This window comes from Barbus barbus, assembly GCF_936440315.1.
Source record: "Barbus barbus genome assembly, chromosome: 24".
Classification (NCBI taxonomy): Eukaryota; Metazoa; Chordata; class Actinopteri; order Cypriniformes; family Cyprinidae; genus Barbus; species Barbus barbus.
Genome location: NC_136752.1, coordinates 14,146,888 through 14,164,361, shown reverse-complemented (window position 1 = coordinate 14,164,361; position 17,474 = coordinate 14,146,888). Strand labels below are relative to the sequence as shown.

At 36.6% G+C, this 17,474-nt stretch overlaps 3 protein-coding genes across 4 annotated transcripts in view; 2 read left to right on the top strand and 1 right to left on the bottom strand.

Moving 5' to 3' along the window:
- LOC306843606 (disheveled-associated activator of morphogenesis 1-like) overlaps window positions 1-7,392 on the top strand; it is a 63,891-nt gene extending 56,499 nt beyond the window's left edge. The window contains exons 21-26 of one of the 2 annotated variants that reach the window (XM_079375155.1): window positions 260-428; window positions 514-621; window positions 2,539-2,599; window positions 2,674-2,805; window positions 4,293-4,463; window positions 6,067-7,392. In XM_079375155.1, the coding sequence (XP_079231281.1) occupies window positions 260-428; window positions 514-621; window positions 2,539-2,599; window positions 2,674-2,805; window positions 4,293-4,463; window positions 6,067-6,279 (854 nt within the window). In that variant the 3' untranslated portion in view covers window positions 6,280-7,392. The remainder of the gene's footprint in view (window positions 1-259; window positions 429-513; window positions 622-2,538; window positions 2,600-2,673; window positions 2,806-4,292; window positions 4,464-6,066) is intronic. The other variant, XM_079375156.1, reaches the window with a different exon arrangement.
- Window positions 7,393-9,294: 1,902 nt separating this feature from the next.
- l3hypdh (trans-L-3-hydroxyproline dehydratase) lies at window positions 9,295-12,660 on the bottom strand. The gene is made up of 6 exons (XM_079375232.1): window positions 12,517-12,660; window positions 11,249-11,737; window positions 10,958-11,127; window positions 10,411-10,533; window positions 10,135-10,272; window positions 9,295-9,548 (listed from the first exon to the last, which is right to left on the bottom strand). The coding sequence occupies exons 1-6, from the start codon at window positions 12,530-12,532 to the stop codon at window positions 9,423-9,425; spliced, it is 1,062 nt and encodes a 353-aa protein (XP_079231358.1). The 5' UTR covers window positions 12,533-12,660; the 3' UTR covers window positions 9,295-9,422.
- Window positions 12,661-12,908: 248 nt separating this feature from the next.
- Window positions 12,909-16,988, top strand: LOC306844334 (uncharacterized protein). Its single transcript, XM_079376380.1, has 7 exons — window positions 12,909-13,250; window positions 13,608-14,330; window positions 14,529-14,623; window positions 14,844-14,894; window positions 15,065-15,443; window positions 15,548-15,721; window positions 15,827-16,988. The coding sequence occupies exons 1-7, from the start codon at window positions 12,974-12,976 to the stop codon at window positions 15,979-15,981; spliced, it is 1,854 nt and encodes a 617-aa protein (XP_079232506.1). The 5' UTR covers window positions 12,909-12,973; the 3' UTR covers window positions 15,982-16,988.
- Window positions 16,989-17,474: the final 486 nt, after the last annotated feature.

Genomic DNA, 17,474 nt, shown 5'->3' with positions numbered 1-17,474 from the left:
CACTGAATAATGGAGTTATGGCTACTGAAAATTCAGAAATAAATTACATTTTAAAGTATTTTCAAATAGAAAATAGTTTCAATTTGTAATAATAGTTCACAATATTACATTATAATGTCGCAATTAACAGACTGTTCTACTAATATTCTACTGCTTAAATTTGCTAGCGATATTGATTATAGCTCATGAACATTAAACATTTTAGGCTTGTTTTGCCTTGTTTTTGAAAGTCAAACACTCTTTGTGTTTGACTTTCCAGCACTGTCCAAGGCCTCAAAAGAGGTGCTGCACAGTAGAAATCTCAAGCAGTTGCTGGAGGTGGTGCTGGCCTTCGGCAACTACATGAACAAAGGCCAGAGAGGCAACGCTTACGGCTTCAAAATCTCCTCACTCAACAAGATCGCAGACACCAAGTCCAGCATCGACAAGTGAGAAGATAAGAAATAAATAAACAAGACCATTATTTCTAGCTTTTATATTCATACATTCATTGTGGTCTTTGTCCCATTGCAGGAATATCACTCTCCTACACTACCTGATCACCATTCTGGAGAAGTACTACTCTAAAGTCATGATCTTCTCAGAGGAGCTGCAGAACGTGCCGGAAGCTGCAAAAGTAAAGTAGGTATAGCTGCAGAGTGGCTGGTGTGCGCTTCTATCGTCAGCTTTACGATTTACGGGCCTTTAGGGTCTACTTGTGCTAAATGGATTTTGGAAATAGTTTTTGCGGTGTCACTCCCACCCACCACTGGGCTTAAATCCATGCTGAGGGTCATGCAAGCTTTTGGTTACTCACATATGCAGAGCAAAACCCTAAATTACAGTCGGAGGAAATGGGGCCCTCGCCTCTCCTGGCTCCTGGGTGCTGAAATATATATAAAGTGGAAGAGAGATACACGCATACCACCATAGCAGAGAGATCTTCACTCGATGACCTTTCGAGATCCTGCGTGCTGCTGTGAAGTGCGTGCCAGCAAATTTTGACCAAATTGTGAGTGATTCGCTTGTGACACTACTCTCAACCTTTGGAAAATAGTTTCTAATTTTGAGTCATTGCCTTAAAGGGACTATTCAAATGTACAGTAGAATGGCCACTAAACTACTTTTTAGTCGCGTCAGCAAGACTAATGTAATCATGCTCGGTCCACAAGAGAAGTCACAAGACCGTGATCTCATTTGAGGGGGTAGAAAGAATGAAATAAAGGATTCTGTTTGTTTGACTTCGTCTATAAGTCAGTGTCATTTATTCAGCAAATAATATGTTCCAGGGTTACAAGGTACAGTGAGTTTGAGTGGCCAGTCAGCAAGTTCAGACAGGCTTTTCCTTAACCATGTCTCTGTGTACTTTGACGGTTCAGTCTGTTACAATGGCCTGTTTGTGTGGAGGGAGGAATAAAGGCTGCACAAATTGAAGACAAGCGGCTATCAGTCCTACTGAGGTCATTTGTGCAACTAAGAACAGCTCGGCTCGAAACAGAGCTGTTCACACACATTAGATGCAGTATCGGACTAATGGAGTCACTTTAGTGCTCTCACAGGGGTTAAAGTTCAGATAAATGCCTGTTAGACATAAAAATGGTCAGCTTGTATGGCATTTGGAGATTTTTGTTATATGGCCATATATTTAAAAAGGGCCCATATACAGCTGACTGTGACAGAGATGTACAGTATATACAAAAATATTTAATAATTAAATTGAGCTAAAAATATATATAAAATTACTATTAAATATATTTAAATATGATATAAATATTAAAAAACACATTTAGGTAAAAACAAATATTTAATGTACAGTAATTGTTTAAATTCAATTTAAATGTCAACATTTACATTATTAAAATTTTGATTTTAATACTATTAGAAACTAAACTAACTATTGTACTGAAATGAACAAAGATGAATAAATACTGCAAAAAATGTATTGCTCATTAATTAATTTAGTTAATTTAATGCATTAACTAACGTTTACTGTTGGGACCTTGTAAAGTTTTAGTATATAAAAATGCATTTAAATTTAATTTATATAAAAACAATAATTAAAAACATAAAACTTACCAACAAGTATTATATATTTTAAAGTTGATTCAGTTATCTAAATTATAGCTCACTGTCATGTATTAAGAGATGAAGCATTTACCGAATAGTAGCTGTGGGGTAAATGTGTCAGATGCTGCAAATATTAGCTAATAATTGTAAGATCTGTCTCCAATTACAAGCTTTCTCTCATATTTTTAACTGTTAAAACACAAATTATTCAATAGTTCAAAAAAAAAAAAAAGTTTAAAATTGTTTCACAACATTCAGATATCCTAAAAAGCATTTTTTTTTTTTAATGAACTTGTTCACATATTCTTCCTTGATTCAGCTTGCCACTTTTTTATAAGTAGTAGACTGACTAAGGTATGTTTTTATATCATTTCTCCTTACCTGGAGGACAGCTTCATTTAAAAGTGTCACAGTTTACCCCAATCTCCTGTAGAAAATGCATTCATGATTACACATAAAATGACTGGGATCTCTATGATTGTGTCTTTCCAGCATGAATGAACTGGAGAAGGAGATTAATCATCTTCGCAGTGGCTTGAAAAGTGTAGAGAGCGTAAGTGCTGCATGATTCCTCTTTTTTTCAGGCTTAAAAGCAAATCATGTACACAGTTTCTGTCTCTCATGCAGGAGCTAGAATTCCAGAAGAAGCGTCCTCAGGAGTACGGAGATAAGTTTGTGTCAGTAGTCAGCCAATTCATCACAGTGGCCAGTTTCAGCTTCTCTGATGTAGAGGACTCCCTCGGCGAGGCCAAAGAACTGGTGAGTGTGTGTTGGACTGTATTTGTTTGTTTGAGTGTGTATCTTTAAGATGCGCATCCTGGTGCTCAGCCTTTCCTTCAAAGGCCAGCTGGAGAAACAGGCCGCGGTCACTCTGGACGTCCTGCTGCGTGCAGGAGCTGACCTTCAACCTCTCGCTGTGATCGCTTCCTATGTAGTGACCCTGGCACTTTCACTGGCCTCTGGGGTATTGCTTTTGAGAGGTCCATCTGTGCAGAGGGAGGCAGACAGTTGTTAACAGGCACCTACACAATATCTTCTAGTCCTGTGAGGAAATTGGTATATAAAATGTCAAGTTTTTGAAAGGTAAAGTGCTGCAAATTCATGATCTTGGGATTTTATGACAGGATTGTGACTGTAATCTCTCATAAATGGGACAGCCCAATTGTATTTTAATGCACGTCTTAACAGAGGACCTACATAAATGCACAATAACATGCCACATGCACTGTATAGCAGAAAAGATGCATCTCCAACCCAACCTAGGCCTCCTGTCTGAAGTCTGAGACAGATAAAAGAGATATAAAAGCAGGGCAAAAGAGAAATAAAAATATGCCCCTTGGCTCAGGCACATACAGGCCCACAGAGGAGCTGTTCCATATGGCAGTGATAAAGGCACATCAAAGGCATTGTGGGAAGACTTGGCCTCCTCCCCTGTAGTGAGACGGCACGAGGCAGCAGCAGTGCCATGGCAAGACTCCAGTCCCCTGTGTTTAGGCTGTAATCAGTCACTGGAGAAATCTGGGTTAACAAGACCACTTTATGCTTGGCTACTGGTGACCGGATAACTAGCAGTGTGTCACACACTTCATTTACCAGAAGTTCATTAGACCCCCAGAGTTTGTTATGCTACCGTCTGCCCATTTCACTGCAATTTATTGTTCCTCTTTGTTTGCACTTTCTTTGCAGTGTAAAACATTCTTTATTATTTTTTTTTAATATTATGATTTTTTTTATTTCATTGTCACTACATCTCACATTCATTCTACATGTTTTATCATACAAGAGTAAAAATATGTTTATTATTATTATAGTATCATTATTTAGTAACATTGTTCATTGTCATGTATATGAAGTCATTTTATTATATTTAAATATTTCTCATATCATCTAACAATATTTATGGTATTTTACTACCTTTTTTGAAATGAAAAATTGTCTCCCTCTCAGCTGCATTATGGAACAACAACCACAATTTTATTTTCTTACAAGTCTCAGAAATCATTAATGTAACAACAACAAACCAGTCATTTATAGCTATTATTTTAAAAAGTAGTACACATTGAAAGTTGCAAAAAAAAGAAAAATACATTTTGCTAAGCCATGTTTGTGCCTCTAAAATATTTTAAGAATATAGAGTGTTCACAAGTTTTTCCTCAGGATTTTCTTGAAGTATTCATGTTCACATCACTCTGAAAGTAAAGAGAGCAGGAAATGGCTTTCATATGACCGGTGCTTCTGTTCTCCAGTTCTTAAAGGCGGTCAAGCACTTTGGTGAAGATGCTGATAAGATGCAGCCCGATGAGTTCTTTGGGATATTCGACCAGTTTTTGCAGTCCTTTGCAGAGGCCCGTCAAGAGAATGAGAACATGCGCCGACGCAAAGAAGAGGAGGAGCGCAGGACACGAATGGAGGCTCAGGTCTGTGAAGTTTTTATTAATTCAATTTGAAATTTTGGAAGCGAATAATTAATCTCAATATCACTTATTTATCAATACCTACTTAAGATTGTTAGTTTTTGAAAGAAGCCTCTTATGCTCACCAAGACATCGGCATATTAGAATGATTTCTGAAGGATCATGTGATACTGAGGACTAGAGTAACGACTGCTGAAAAATTCAGCTTTACTGTTATAGGAATAAATTACATTTAAAATATATTCAAATAGAGAACAGTTGAGATTTTTTTTTAAGTCCTTCAAAACGGTTGCAATAATTATATTACAGTGTATATATAAAACAGAACTCATTGTTTGGTAGGTGGCTAAGTTATATGCTTACTGTAATTTGCAAATTAGTAACTTAGTTATTTTATATTAGTAATAATTGTATTAGTCAATTATTAATGTTTTTTAAATGTTTGCAAAGATACTATATTTTACAACAAATATTTAGCTATTTTTATTGATTTTTTTCTAAACCTAAAAAATCTCAGCTGAGAAAGTTATGGTGTGTTCACACTTGTAGTTCCATTCGTTTGGTCTGGACCAAAAAGGAAAATGATACATTTGGTCCTGGTCCGCTTAGTGTTCACACTGGCATTTTTGACAGCGAACCTAAAGGCATAGTGATACACCCATAACCTGATTGTTTGGGTTGAATGACGAATATTTAGTGACGGAACTCATCGAACACTCCAAAGAAGAGGAAAAGGTGCGTTTGACTTAAAACGGCGCTGCGGGTGTATAACATCAAAGTTCCCATTCACTGATCGGTCTGCTCAGTGCCGCTTTAAGTCGAATACACCTAATGCCGCCTGCTGGACTAAGCACGCTCATTTTTGCGTTACATGATTTTATTTTTACCACCTGCGAACTCACAAAAGGCAGTTTTAGGGTGTTCTACATTTGCCCTCTGCTCATTTTGTTTTGGATACACTACTTGTTCCCTTCATCAAATCATGTTGCATAGCATCACATCTTGTCAGTTCTTCCTGTGTTTGGTTCGTTTAGAAGTATTTTGTTCGTGTTGCGTTTATATTTCATTTGAACCGCAACAGAGTTCATTTGGAAGCGGACCGAGACCCATCTTTTTGCGCTTGTTTGGTGCGCACCAGGGTTCAGATGCAGCGTTCACACTTAAGGTCATTGCAAACAGAGTCCAAAATTTTTGCACGTTACAAAAAGAAATACGACCTCACGTTGTGTCAATCACGTTTACACACTGCCTCCGAATCTTTCGTCCGTCATAAAAAAAATTAGGATCAGTTTCGATTTTCTGCGTTTTTCGCTTCCGTAGCAAGCATTTTGATAGGAAAGGATGACGAATACGAAAAAATAAAAACGTATACGAAAAAGTGCAAGGACCTTTACTCAAACAAACCGCACTAACAGAGCAATCGCACCAGAGTTCGTTTTAATCAAACCAAACATGACAAGTGTGAACACGCCCTTAATCAACTCAAAGCATCTGCTCCAATACTATAATAATGCAATAATGCCAAAACACTTAAGAGGGCCATAACTCATCTCTTCATTCTTCACCCATTCACTGCCAAATCTGACATCTTTTCGATATCTTTCAGCTCAAGGAGCAGAGGGAGAAAGAGAAGAAGGCTCGAAAAGCCAAAGAGAACGGAGAGGATGATGGGGGCGAGTTTGACGACCTGGTGTCAGCTTTGCGTTCTGGAGAGGTTTTCGATAAAGATCTGTCGAAGATGAAGCGCAATCGCAAACGCATCAACAGCCAGACATCAGACACCGGCAGGGAGCGTCCAATTACCAAGCTTAACTTCTGAACGGCGGTTAGGCAGACCAACCACTGAGACTCATTTCATTACAACCTCCCTGTGGTGGTGAATGTCTGCAGGACACTCATTAGCTCTTCTCCTCAGATTAAACTCGATCCCGGGTAGCGGAGGAAAGCATGTTTACCCAAAGACGGTCAGCTTATCATGCGTCATGTGACCGTAATGGGAAACCTGTCTAAATGCAGAGAGAAAAGACTCTCAGAAATTAGGAATATGGCTGCCAAATGAACCTAATTTAATGATTTATTTCATCAAGAGTGCTGGAGCACCAGGATATTATCAGAGATTGAGATAACTGTGGGTTTACTGATTTAATATGAATCAGAAACTCAGGCTCATTTGACTATAGAAACGGCAAATCTTGTCAACCCCAATTTTTCTTACTGTAAGAAAACAAATCGCCAAAAGTGACACTGAGTCTTGGCATGCTAAAGCGTCACTCATCTGAACTCATACATTTCTTGCTTTTCTGACTGATTCAAAGTGGGAATGGATGTTATTTAAAGATTCAATGACAAGTGTCTGTACATAGGTCACTGAAAAGCTGTAAAGTGACTGTACACCTTTAAGAAAGGGATTTTGCCCTTTTGACAAAAGGTGTTTTTTTTTTTTATGCATATAGAGTGTTTTAAAGGAATATTACTGACATTAATAACCAAGGCTGTGGGTTGCTTTTTCAGAAAGATGACTGCATTGTGATATCCGGTACAGGCTGACTGGGAATGATTTTTTTAAATTGTGTTTTAGGGGCCTCTGGAGCCCGTGTTGTCTTAAACACTGTGGACGGTCATTGTACAGACTCTATGCAGTTTCTGATGTCAAGCGTTGGCCTCACTGTTTGAGGAGTTTTCATGTGAAATGTAGTCATATTTAAAATGATCTGTAAGTAACTGGATCAAGGCAATACTCTTCTTCCCTTATGTTCTTCCTTCCTGTCTGGAGTCTCTCATGTTTTTGTTTTTTTTATCAGCAGCCTAGTTGTATGGTGTAACAAAGTTTCCTTTTTCAGTGTAAGATACCTCCATTGGACTTAAGGAAAACACAACCTTCCATTGTAAGATGAATCAAAAGAATAAATGGAAGAATCCGAGTAGTATTTTTTATTATGCTGTCAATTTAAATCTCATCTGATTGTTGGTGAATGGTAATACAATTTTAAAAAACAAAAACAAAACAGGATTTATAATAAAATGATTTTTTTTTTTTATAAAAAAAACTGTCAAAAAATATAAATGAAGTGCCACCACAACCACAAGTAAATCATAAGAAGATAGCTTGTGAATCACATTTGAATACAACGTTTTATTTATAAAAAATTATTAAAAACACAGTTTTTGATGTCCCCTGGTGGGCAATATTAGCAATTACAATGTTAAAAAACACATTTACTTTTACTTGTGAAGTGAAGTGACATTCAGCCAAGTATGGTGACCCATACTCGGAATTCGTGCTCTGCATTTAACCCATCCAACGTGCAAACACACAGCAGTGAACACACACACCGTGAACACACACCCGGAGCAGTGGGCAGCCATTTGTGCTGCGGCGCCCGGGGAGCAGTTGGGGGTTCGGTGCCTTGCTCAAGGGCACCTCAGTCGTGGTATTGAGGGTGGAGAGAGCGCTGCACATTCACTCCCCCCACCTACAATCCCTGCCGGCCAGAGACTCGAACCCACAACCTTCGGATTACAAGTCCGACTCTCTAACCATTAGGCCACGACTTCCCCTTATACAGTTACAGCTACACTACCAGTCCAGTTTTTGGACAGCAAGATTTTTAATGAATTCTCTTCTGCTCACCAAGCCTGCATTTATTTGATCCAAAATACAGCAAAAGCAGTAAAACTGTGAAATATTTTTACCATTTAAAATAACTGCTGTCTATTTGAATAGATTTTAAAATGTAATTTATTCCTGCGATTTCAAAGCTGAATTTTAGCATGATTACTCTAGTCGCATGATCCTTCAGAAATCATTCTAATATTCTGATTTGCTGGTCAAAAAAACATTATTATGTTGAAAACAGCAGAGCAGAATCTTTTTAGGTTTATTTGATGAAAAGAAAGTTTCTTTGATGAACAGAAGAACAGCATTTATCTGAAATATTTTGTAACAAATGTCTATCAATTTTTGATCAATTTAATGCATCCTTGCTAAATAAAAGTATTAATTTCTATATTTTCATAATTTAATAAATATTTAATGACTTAAATATACTGACTCCAAGCTTTTGAATGATGTAGTTTATAATGTTACAAAAGCTTTTTATTTCAGATAAATGCTGATCTTTGAATCTTTCTATTAATCAAGAAATCCTGAAAAAAAAAAAAAAAAAAAAAAAAAAAAGTACTCAACGGTTTTAAATATTGATAATGTTAAAAAATGTTTTTTGAACAGCAAATCAGCATATTAGAATGATTTCTGAAGGATAATGTGACACTGAAGAATGGAGTTTATGATGCTGAAAATGTAGCATCGTCATCACGGGAATAAATTACATTTTAAAACATTCAAATAGAAAGCAGTTATGTTAAATAGTAAAATATTTCACAATATTACTGCTTTTGCTGTATTTTAGATTAGAAGAAAAGAAAAGCAGACTCAGTGAGCAGAAGATAATTATTTAAGATAAGAAAACTTAAGTCTTGCTGTCCAAAAACGTTTGACTGGTAGTGTATATACACTATATAACTAACTATATTATATATAATCCAGAACTAAACAATATAAAAATCAAAACTATATTTTTGTGAAATATGCTTAAGCAACTGTTAGTGAATGGTAAAAAATTATATATATATATATATATATATATATATATATATATATATATATATATATATATATATATATATATATATATATATATATATATATATATATATATATATATATATATATATATATATATATAGATAGAGAAGTCATATCTATCAATCCATACAATATAAATACTAACATTATTTTGAAGAGCAAGATGTAATAGTCACAGAAAACGTTTATTCAATGTCTAATCATGATTTCCTTTATAAAAAGACTACATAAGAAGATTCACATGCTCTTGCGCTCAGAAAACCTGTCTTACGCTGTACCTGCGATAAGAAGCAGAAATATCAGTTGTAACCTTTAAGTCAGCGCAGAAGAAAGCCTCCTCTTAGAGGGTCATCGCTCTCTTGGGTGAAGCTGGCCACACCGCTGTAGTGAGCATGACCTGTGACCTCCACTACCACAGCCCTGAAATCCCCACACGTGGTCTCCTATAACAACAGACCAGCTACAATTACTGGTTTTGTTGAAGAATATAAACTACCCAGGTGAAAAACAAGTGCACTTCCATAATGTACTTAAAGTGCTCTATTTTCACGCACTAATTTTGTACTTAATATACTAAAAATAGTCATTTAGTACTCCTTAAGATAAACTTAAGATCATCTAAGTGTACTCAATTGTGCTATTTTGAGAACTAAAATGCACTTTTAACATACTATCTTTGTATTTAAAAAATGTATTTAGCTACCACTTGTAGTACACTTGAACCCATCTTTCATACACTAGTACACTCAAGTGTACTACAAGTGGTAGCTAAATACATTTTTTAAATACAAAGATAGTATGTTAAAAGTGCATTTTAGTTCATATTCATGGTGTCTCAAAATAGCACAGTTGAGTACACTTAGATGATCTTAAGTTTATCTTAAGAAGTACTAAAGGATAATTTTTTGTATATTAAGTACAAAATTAGTGCGCGAAAATAGAGCACTTTAAGTGCATTATGGAAGTGTACTTGTTTTTCTCCTGGGCACATTTCCAGGACTAGACATGGTTTACATTTTCTACAGGTACCTCTATTGCTTTTCCCGTAAACACTGATCCTGTAGCTCCACTCTTGAAGCTTCTGGTCTGGTTGAGTTCAATCAGGCCTTTATGGTACTGAAGAGCTATACGAGCAGTGACGCCTGATCCTGTAGGACTTCTGTCCACCTGGCAACCCATACAACAAACCTCTGTCACAAAGAGCAAAAGACCAGTCGCCATCAACCAAATGATTTCATATTAGGATGAACAGACCTGAAGTCCAGAACTTCCTGTATATGGATTCATATAAACAACTGGTTTTACCTGTGCATCAGCAAACACACACACATTGGCTGTGGGCTCTTCAGAAAAAGCATCTTTGCCATCAGTAAGGATTGTGCCATAGAGGAAGGCCAGATCTTCACTGACTGGATGGTACAGCTTCACCTAGAGTCATTACAACAATTAGTCTGGTCAATTATACAAATTATCATACAAGTTACAGACTAGTAAAACACGTTGAATAAAGTAGGTTTATGTTTCTTTCACTTGCCAAAAAAAATCTTTATTTATAGTATGTTTTTTATATTTTGAATTAACTTTATTTTTATTTTAAAGTTTATTTTAATTTGAGTTAGTTTTAGTTATTATGTTAAGAGTTTAACAATTATAAATTGAATATTTTTTTCCTAATTAGCTTTATTTTATTTTAAGTTGTTAATTTTAGTATTTCAACTTAAACATGCAATTAATTGCTGAGGCAACATTTCTAGTTTTTTTAGTTTTTAGTAATATTTCTTTTTTATATTAGCTCATGTCAATGAACAAAAATGCATTTTAAGCTAGTTTAGTTAACAATAACAACAGTTACCTGGGATTTGACAGCATCACTCACAGCAGTGGCTGCATCCACCAAATCTCTGGTCTTGGACTTGTTGACATCCAATCCAAATTCCTCAGCACTCACAAAAGCATAGAGAGCTCCACCATAACTGATGTCCACAGTGATGGACCCATATCCTGGTACTGAGACGCTCGCATCTAAAAATAAAAAAAAAAAAAGGCAAAGAAAACTTTTTTTTTTTTAAATATGATATTAAACAAAATTTATATAAAACAAGTGATTAATTCAAATGTTTTGTGATCACACCATACTGCTCACCTGTAGCGAAAGCGAAGGCTGGCACACTGTGGAATCTGACAGCTCCAGTTTTCCCATTGGAATACTGTGTAAAGGCCTTCACCAAGCCACAGGGGCAGTGTATGTTTATCTGTGTCTCTGGTGAAGTGGGGGCTTTAATCAAGCCATAATCCACTGCAAAGCGCCCGAGAGCAATGACAGCATGGCCACACATTGTGCTGTACCCTTCGTTGTGCATGAACAAGACGCCGAGATCAGCCTCTGCTAACTCACTTCTGACCAGCAGGGCTCCGTACATATCATAGTGACCACGGGGCTCGAACATTAACACCTTGCGAAGATGATCGAGATGCTCTCTCACATAGCGTCGTTTGGCAAGGATGGTGTCCCCCTTCACCTCTGGGCACCCACTCAGGATAATGCGCAGCGGCTCTCCACCTGTGTGCATGTCCACTACTGAGAACACTGAGCCGGAGTGAGGGGGGAGCTTTGGGAAATCCATAGAGTACTCTGTAGTAACAAAACAAACAACATGTTGAATGAAAACTATACTTTGAGTAGAAGACATTGTCCCCAATCCACTTTTGTAAGGTAATTTTACATATTGTAGATTTATGCTAATGAGAATAGTCATGCATTAAGACTTCCACATTGATACATTTCTTAGTTTAGGGTGACTTTCACTTTTGTCTTTTTTAAAATTACTATTAGACTGGTTAGAAATATTTTTGACAAAAGTCAATCATAAAATATGACGCAATTCTGCACAAATAATATATTTTTTTCTTAAACCTACCTAAATAACAACAACGTAGAAGAGGGAACTACATTCCTAAATAACATTTTATGATGTTCATTTTAATAGACAGTCAATCTCAACTAATTAATCAAAAGAGGTAAAGTGTACTGTCGAACTGCTTGATGTGATTCCCGTTATAATCCTCCACTAAAAGTTGTCCAATCTTTACTAAAACGTAATCATATTATCATCAGATCATGACTGACGAAGAAAGTGATCAAATGGAAATTTAGCATTCAACTGCTTTGAATCTACATTGACACTAAATGTTAACATGTCAGAATTGTAACTTTAGGTGGAAAATGGCATCCGTGAGCTTTATAGTGTCCATGCATACACCAATATTATATTAAATAATTAACATGTTTCATCTTCATACATTTTGGGGCCATAAAAAGCACATTTTCTTACAAGAGGCCATTTTAGACCCCTTACCCTAATCCATGTACAAATGTGTCTATAATTTGAGATGATGCAAAAAGTATCTTACCGTCACAACTGTACATTGTTGATATTATGAGAAAGACAACACGTTCAGTAAAAACGTTAACAAACAGAAAACCTTATATTTGAATAAATGCGTCTGTTTAACGTTACTAAAAACTGCTCGCTTCACGACCTTTTAACGTTTTGCTTTTCCAAACTCCAGCTGGAAGCTTGTGCGGTGGCTCTTTATTGCCTCTCTGTGGCCTGGATGAGAGTGACACTTAATTAAACTAAATAATGTAATTGTTATCATCCCGAAAGGACCACAATACTTTAGCCCTTTATTTTGTTATGTTTTGAAAAATGTTTTGTTTTAGCTTCTGCATGCGACCTGATGACGTCACAAATAGAATTGTTGCCAGCATATAAAAAGCGCGAATCTTTCTTTCTCACTTTGTAGGTTTTAAGTAACGTTAGTCGGATATCAAAGTACAACAGTATTATCGGTAAACTGTGTAAAAATGGGCCTATTGAGGAAGGCACTGAATCGTCTAAGGACTTTGTTAAATAGGACGTCTGTACAGAAATCCCAACCCTATCCCGATCAGAATAATGAGAGGCCTGATGGGACTTTTGCGGCAGATGGTGGTAGTGAGGCAAGGAAAGAAAAGAATACGAGAAAGAGGAAAAGGTTTTGGAGGTGGCACTCAAGAAGAAAAAAGTACAGTGTCGCTAAGGCTGAGAAGCTGTATCAGACTTCTGTATCGGAAACAGGAGTATACAGGAGTCATAGTCAAGGTAAAGCCTTTTTTTTTTTACCTTTAGTCAAGGTAAAACTGTTTTTCTCAAACAGTTACTTCATTATTTGTATTATTGATTGATGTATGACTTTTAAATTAGCGGAAACTCCCCTCAAGTGTACAATTGTTTTTCCACAAAAAACACACAAGAAATTAATGAAAATATGTTGAGGATTTTTGATATAAGACCGTTTTTAGGTGTCATTGTCAATATTTGAGAATTTTAAGATCTAAACCATCCATTTACATCTAGAAAAGTTTGCTTTTTTTTAAATCGAAAAAAGTGCCTCTAAGTGAAGAAACTATAGAATGTGGGTTCGCAATATTTTATTCATACTATTTATTTGCATTTTAGGCCTCAAGGAACTGATCTCCACTACTGATTACACTGAAGAAGTCCTCCAACCTGTGGTCCTCAACACGTCAGTGTGGTCATCAGCAGATAAAGACCCTGACTCTCCTGTGCGTCTGTCAGCAAATGGCAGCTTCAACTCTGCAGTGAACTACACAGCACACAATGCCATTGCCTGTGCAGTGGGTCCCATAGCAGATCAGGACATTGCCTCTGCAGGGAGTCTCATAGTACATCAGGACCTTAACTTTCCTGTGAGACCCAAAGCAGAGAGGGACATTGCCTGTGCAGTGCGTCCCAAAGTATATAGGGATGTCGCCTGTGCAGTGGGTCCCATAGTAGATGGGGACATTACCTCTGTAGAGCGTCCCAAAGTAGATGGGCGCATTGCCTGTGCAGTGCGTCCAAAAGTAGATGGAGACGTCCATGTGGTGCGTCCCAAAGTAGATGGGGGCATTGCCAGTGCAGTGCGTCCCAAGGTAGATAGGGATGTCATTTGTGCAGTGCGTCCCATAGTAGATGGGGATGTTGCTCGTGCAGTGCGTCCCAAAATAGTTGGGGACATTACCTCTGTAGAGCGTCCCAAAGTAGATCGGCGCATTGCCTGTGCAGTGCGTCCAAAAGTAGATGGAGACGTCCATGCGGTGCATCCCAAAGTAGATGGGGGCATTGGCAGTGCTGTGCGTACTCGAGTCGACTCCGTTCCAACAGGGGAGATTGACAAAGGTAAGTTGACTGCCATAACCCAAAACAGCTGTAATATGTAAGTTTTTTTTATTTATTTATTTTATACATTTAATCAGCATTTAGCTTTGTTGCAGTTCATTTAAATAGTCCTCCAGTGTGTCAAATTAATTTTAATTATAAAATGAATAAGAATGAAATGTAACTTTATTGTCATTTACTTTTACTTCCTTTTAACAGATCGCATTTGTTGGCGGTACAAATTTGGTGGCAGGCTGGGTGAAGGAGGATTTGGATCAGTTCGAAAAGGGACTCGCTATAAGGATGGTCTTAAGGTATGTTTTTTTTTTTACTTGCAATTTTTTTGTACTGCAAACCTTTGTATCTCATATTCACTTTTTAGAGAACTCAACCTTTTTAAACCGTCAGAATGACCAAACATACTTTAATAGGTTTTAATTTTCTGCTTGTTGGTTTACTTCTCTTCAGGATTCATGACTGGAATGAAATCACCTCTGTACACGTTAATAGTTTATTCTTTGTTTTGTTAATCAGGTGGCTGTGAAATATGTCCAAAAGACGAAACATACGCCATATATTAGCACTGTGAGTATGCTTCGCTCTCTCCAATTTTCTTCTCATTCACTGTTTATCATCTTATGATAGAGCATAACACTATCTTATATTGATGTTAATCACATTTCAATAGGCAAACTGTCTTTAACGAACAATGTGGCAAATGACTTAAATCTAATGATCATATTTTCATTTTTTAGGCTTTTCACACCAAACCCTTTCCTTTAGAGATTGGTTTGGCAGTCATTATCAATAGAAACCCCAAATGTCCACATATAATTGAAATGCTGGACTGGCAGGATGACCCAGACTACTACCTCATTGTCATGGAGCGCCCTGTGCCAAGCATGGATATGGGAAAATTTCTGAAATGCAGCGGCGGTGTCCTCAGCGAGCAGATAGCACAGTACACCATGTGGCAAATAATTTATGCTGCTAACTTTTGCTGCTATCGTGGTGTTTTCCATCGTGACATCAAGCTGGAAAACGTGCTTGTGAACCCGACAACTTTGGAGATCAAATTGATCGACTTCGGGTGTGGGGACCTCGTGAAGGATTCAGGCTACAGCACCTGCTGTGGTAAGTATTACGCATCGCTTTGCTATCAAACTGATTAGCTCACTCAGATGCATCCTGTATATAGTCAACATGCTTGTGTTATAAACAAAAATAATTTCCCCCAGGTACAAAACCGTACTTCCCTCCAGAATATCATGACAGAGGAAGATATCATGCAAAGCCCGCGACTGTGTATTCATTAGGGGTGCTCCTGTTTGCAATGCTGCATGGGCGTTTTCCAACAGCCAGAGACTTGTACTGCTTGGGCAACAACCAGTCTGTATTTGCGGTGTCACAAGGTAAGATTTTCAGCAAAGAATGAGCAATTATTTTGCATGTACAAAGTTAAAGATAGCATGTGTAAAGTTAAGGTAATAATCAAATCTCTCATCTTTTTTGCACAGAATGCATCCGTTTTTTATGGGCTTGTCTGCAGCGTCATCCAGAGCACAGGATTCACCTGGAGCAGATGCTTTACCATGACTGGTTTGTGTTGGGTTTTCCTAATCCCCTGCCATTTAACCGGAATGCACCTAAACAGCATTCATGTCATCGATGAGAAGGAGGTTTATACTGTCAGTGTTGTTTCTGGCAAGATGACATGAGTGGCCTTTCCATGCCTCGGCTTAAGCCTTATTACTAGCAAAACGTATTTAGGGATGTTTAAATATTGTAAATAGTTGTGAGGCTTTTTAGATAATCTCTCCACTTAAGAATCATTACTGGCGATATTACTGATACATAAAAACGGTATTTAAATATTGTATATAGTTATATATTTTTAAAGTAGTTTTAGGCCTTATTACACGCTTAGGGGTGTTAAAATATTGTATATTCTGTATACTACAGGGCTTGACGCTCACCTATTCCCCAAGGAGCACATGTGCTCCTAAGTCAAAACATTTAGGAGCGCATTAAAAACATTTAGGGGCGCAATGCAAATTTTTATAATTAGGTGTTTTAGCTGAATAAGGGGATACAAAGAGACATTTACAAGCACCATTATTTAATTTATCAGAATACAGAAAGTACACAAGGTTTTTAAATAATTTTACTTCAGACACTATTTAATAGGCTAATTATGTAATTCGTTATAATCCTATTAAACTGTGTCGGTATAAAATTTTCACAATAATCATTGAAGCTTTTGTTACAGTTTATGTTTTTGTTTTTAAATCACAATATATAATTTCTAAGTGAAAAAAAGTGTTGTCCTCCTAACAGGTTAAATAACTTTATTAAAGATAATTTACTAAAAGACTTTTATAAAAAATACATAAAAATATAAAGTAAACAAGTGTTTCAAGATTAGAGTGCAAAAGATTGTTCAAATGAACGAAAGAACAATAGGTAAGTAAGTCCCATTTATTAACATTAGTTAAAGCAGGTTAACATTAACTAAAAATGTGCAATAGCTAATTGTTGCAGTAGTTAATATTCTTTGTTAATGTTGATTTAATAAAAAAATACAACTATGCTAGTCAATGTTAGCTCCATTGAATTATATTAAGACAACTTTTGATTTTATAATGTATTATTAAAAGTTGAAATTAAGATAGCATTATTAATAAATGCAGTCATTGTTTTTTTTCATGTTAACTAATGGAGCTTGTGTTACTGAACAATAATAACGAATCAGTCGTTGATAGATAAATAGGCCCACTGCTCTCTATTATAGATCAGTGGATGGGCCATGTTTTAGCTTAGAAACAATGTTTGAAAATAAATAGCTCATTAAGTCTTTAAGTAAGAATTATTTGATGCTATTGTGAAGACTAAAGCGAATATAAATATCTAAATGACTGTGAGTGTGAAACATTATTTACACAGTTTTAGGAAAGTAGCGCAGCTGATTTGTTTACTGGGTTACCGGGGTAACGGCAGCGGCAGCGCCCTCTAGTGGCGAATGTGCGTCATTCAGCGCGTCTTCACTTTAACTCGCTCCGCTTTTCTTCTCATCTGTGCTCATTTAAATTAAAACGTTGCCTTTTTAAAGTTGTAAAGTAATCATATGAGGCTGCATCGCAATTTTTCCATAAACAGAATAAATTA

Bases quoted from the DNA above. Each gene is read 5' to 3' on its own strand.
- l3hypdh (XM_079375232.1), bottom strand. The intron at 10,273-10,410 runs GTAAAACCAGTT...ATGGGTTGCCAG, and splicing joins GTGTGTTTGCTGATGCACAG to GTGGACAGAAGTCCTACAGG. The intron at 9,549-10,134 runs GTACCTGTAGAA...CTGTTGTTATAG, and splicing joins TTACGGGAAAAGCAATAGAG to GAGACCACGTGTGGGGATTT.
- LOC306844334 (XM_079376380.1), top strand. From the start codon at position 12,974: ATGGGCCTATTGAGGAAGGCACTGAATCGTCTAAGGACTTTGTTAAAT. The intron at 13,251-13,607 runs GTAAAGCCTTTT...TTTGCATTTTAG, and splicing joins ATACAGGAGTCATAGTCAAG to GCCTCAAGGAACTGATCTCC. The intron at 14,624-14,843 runs GTATGTTTTTTT...TTTGTTAATCAG, and splicing joins GCTATAAGGATGGTCTTAAG to GTGGCTGTGAAATATGTCCA.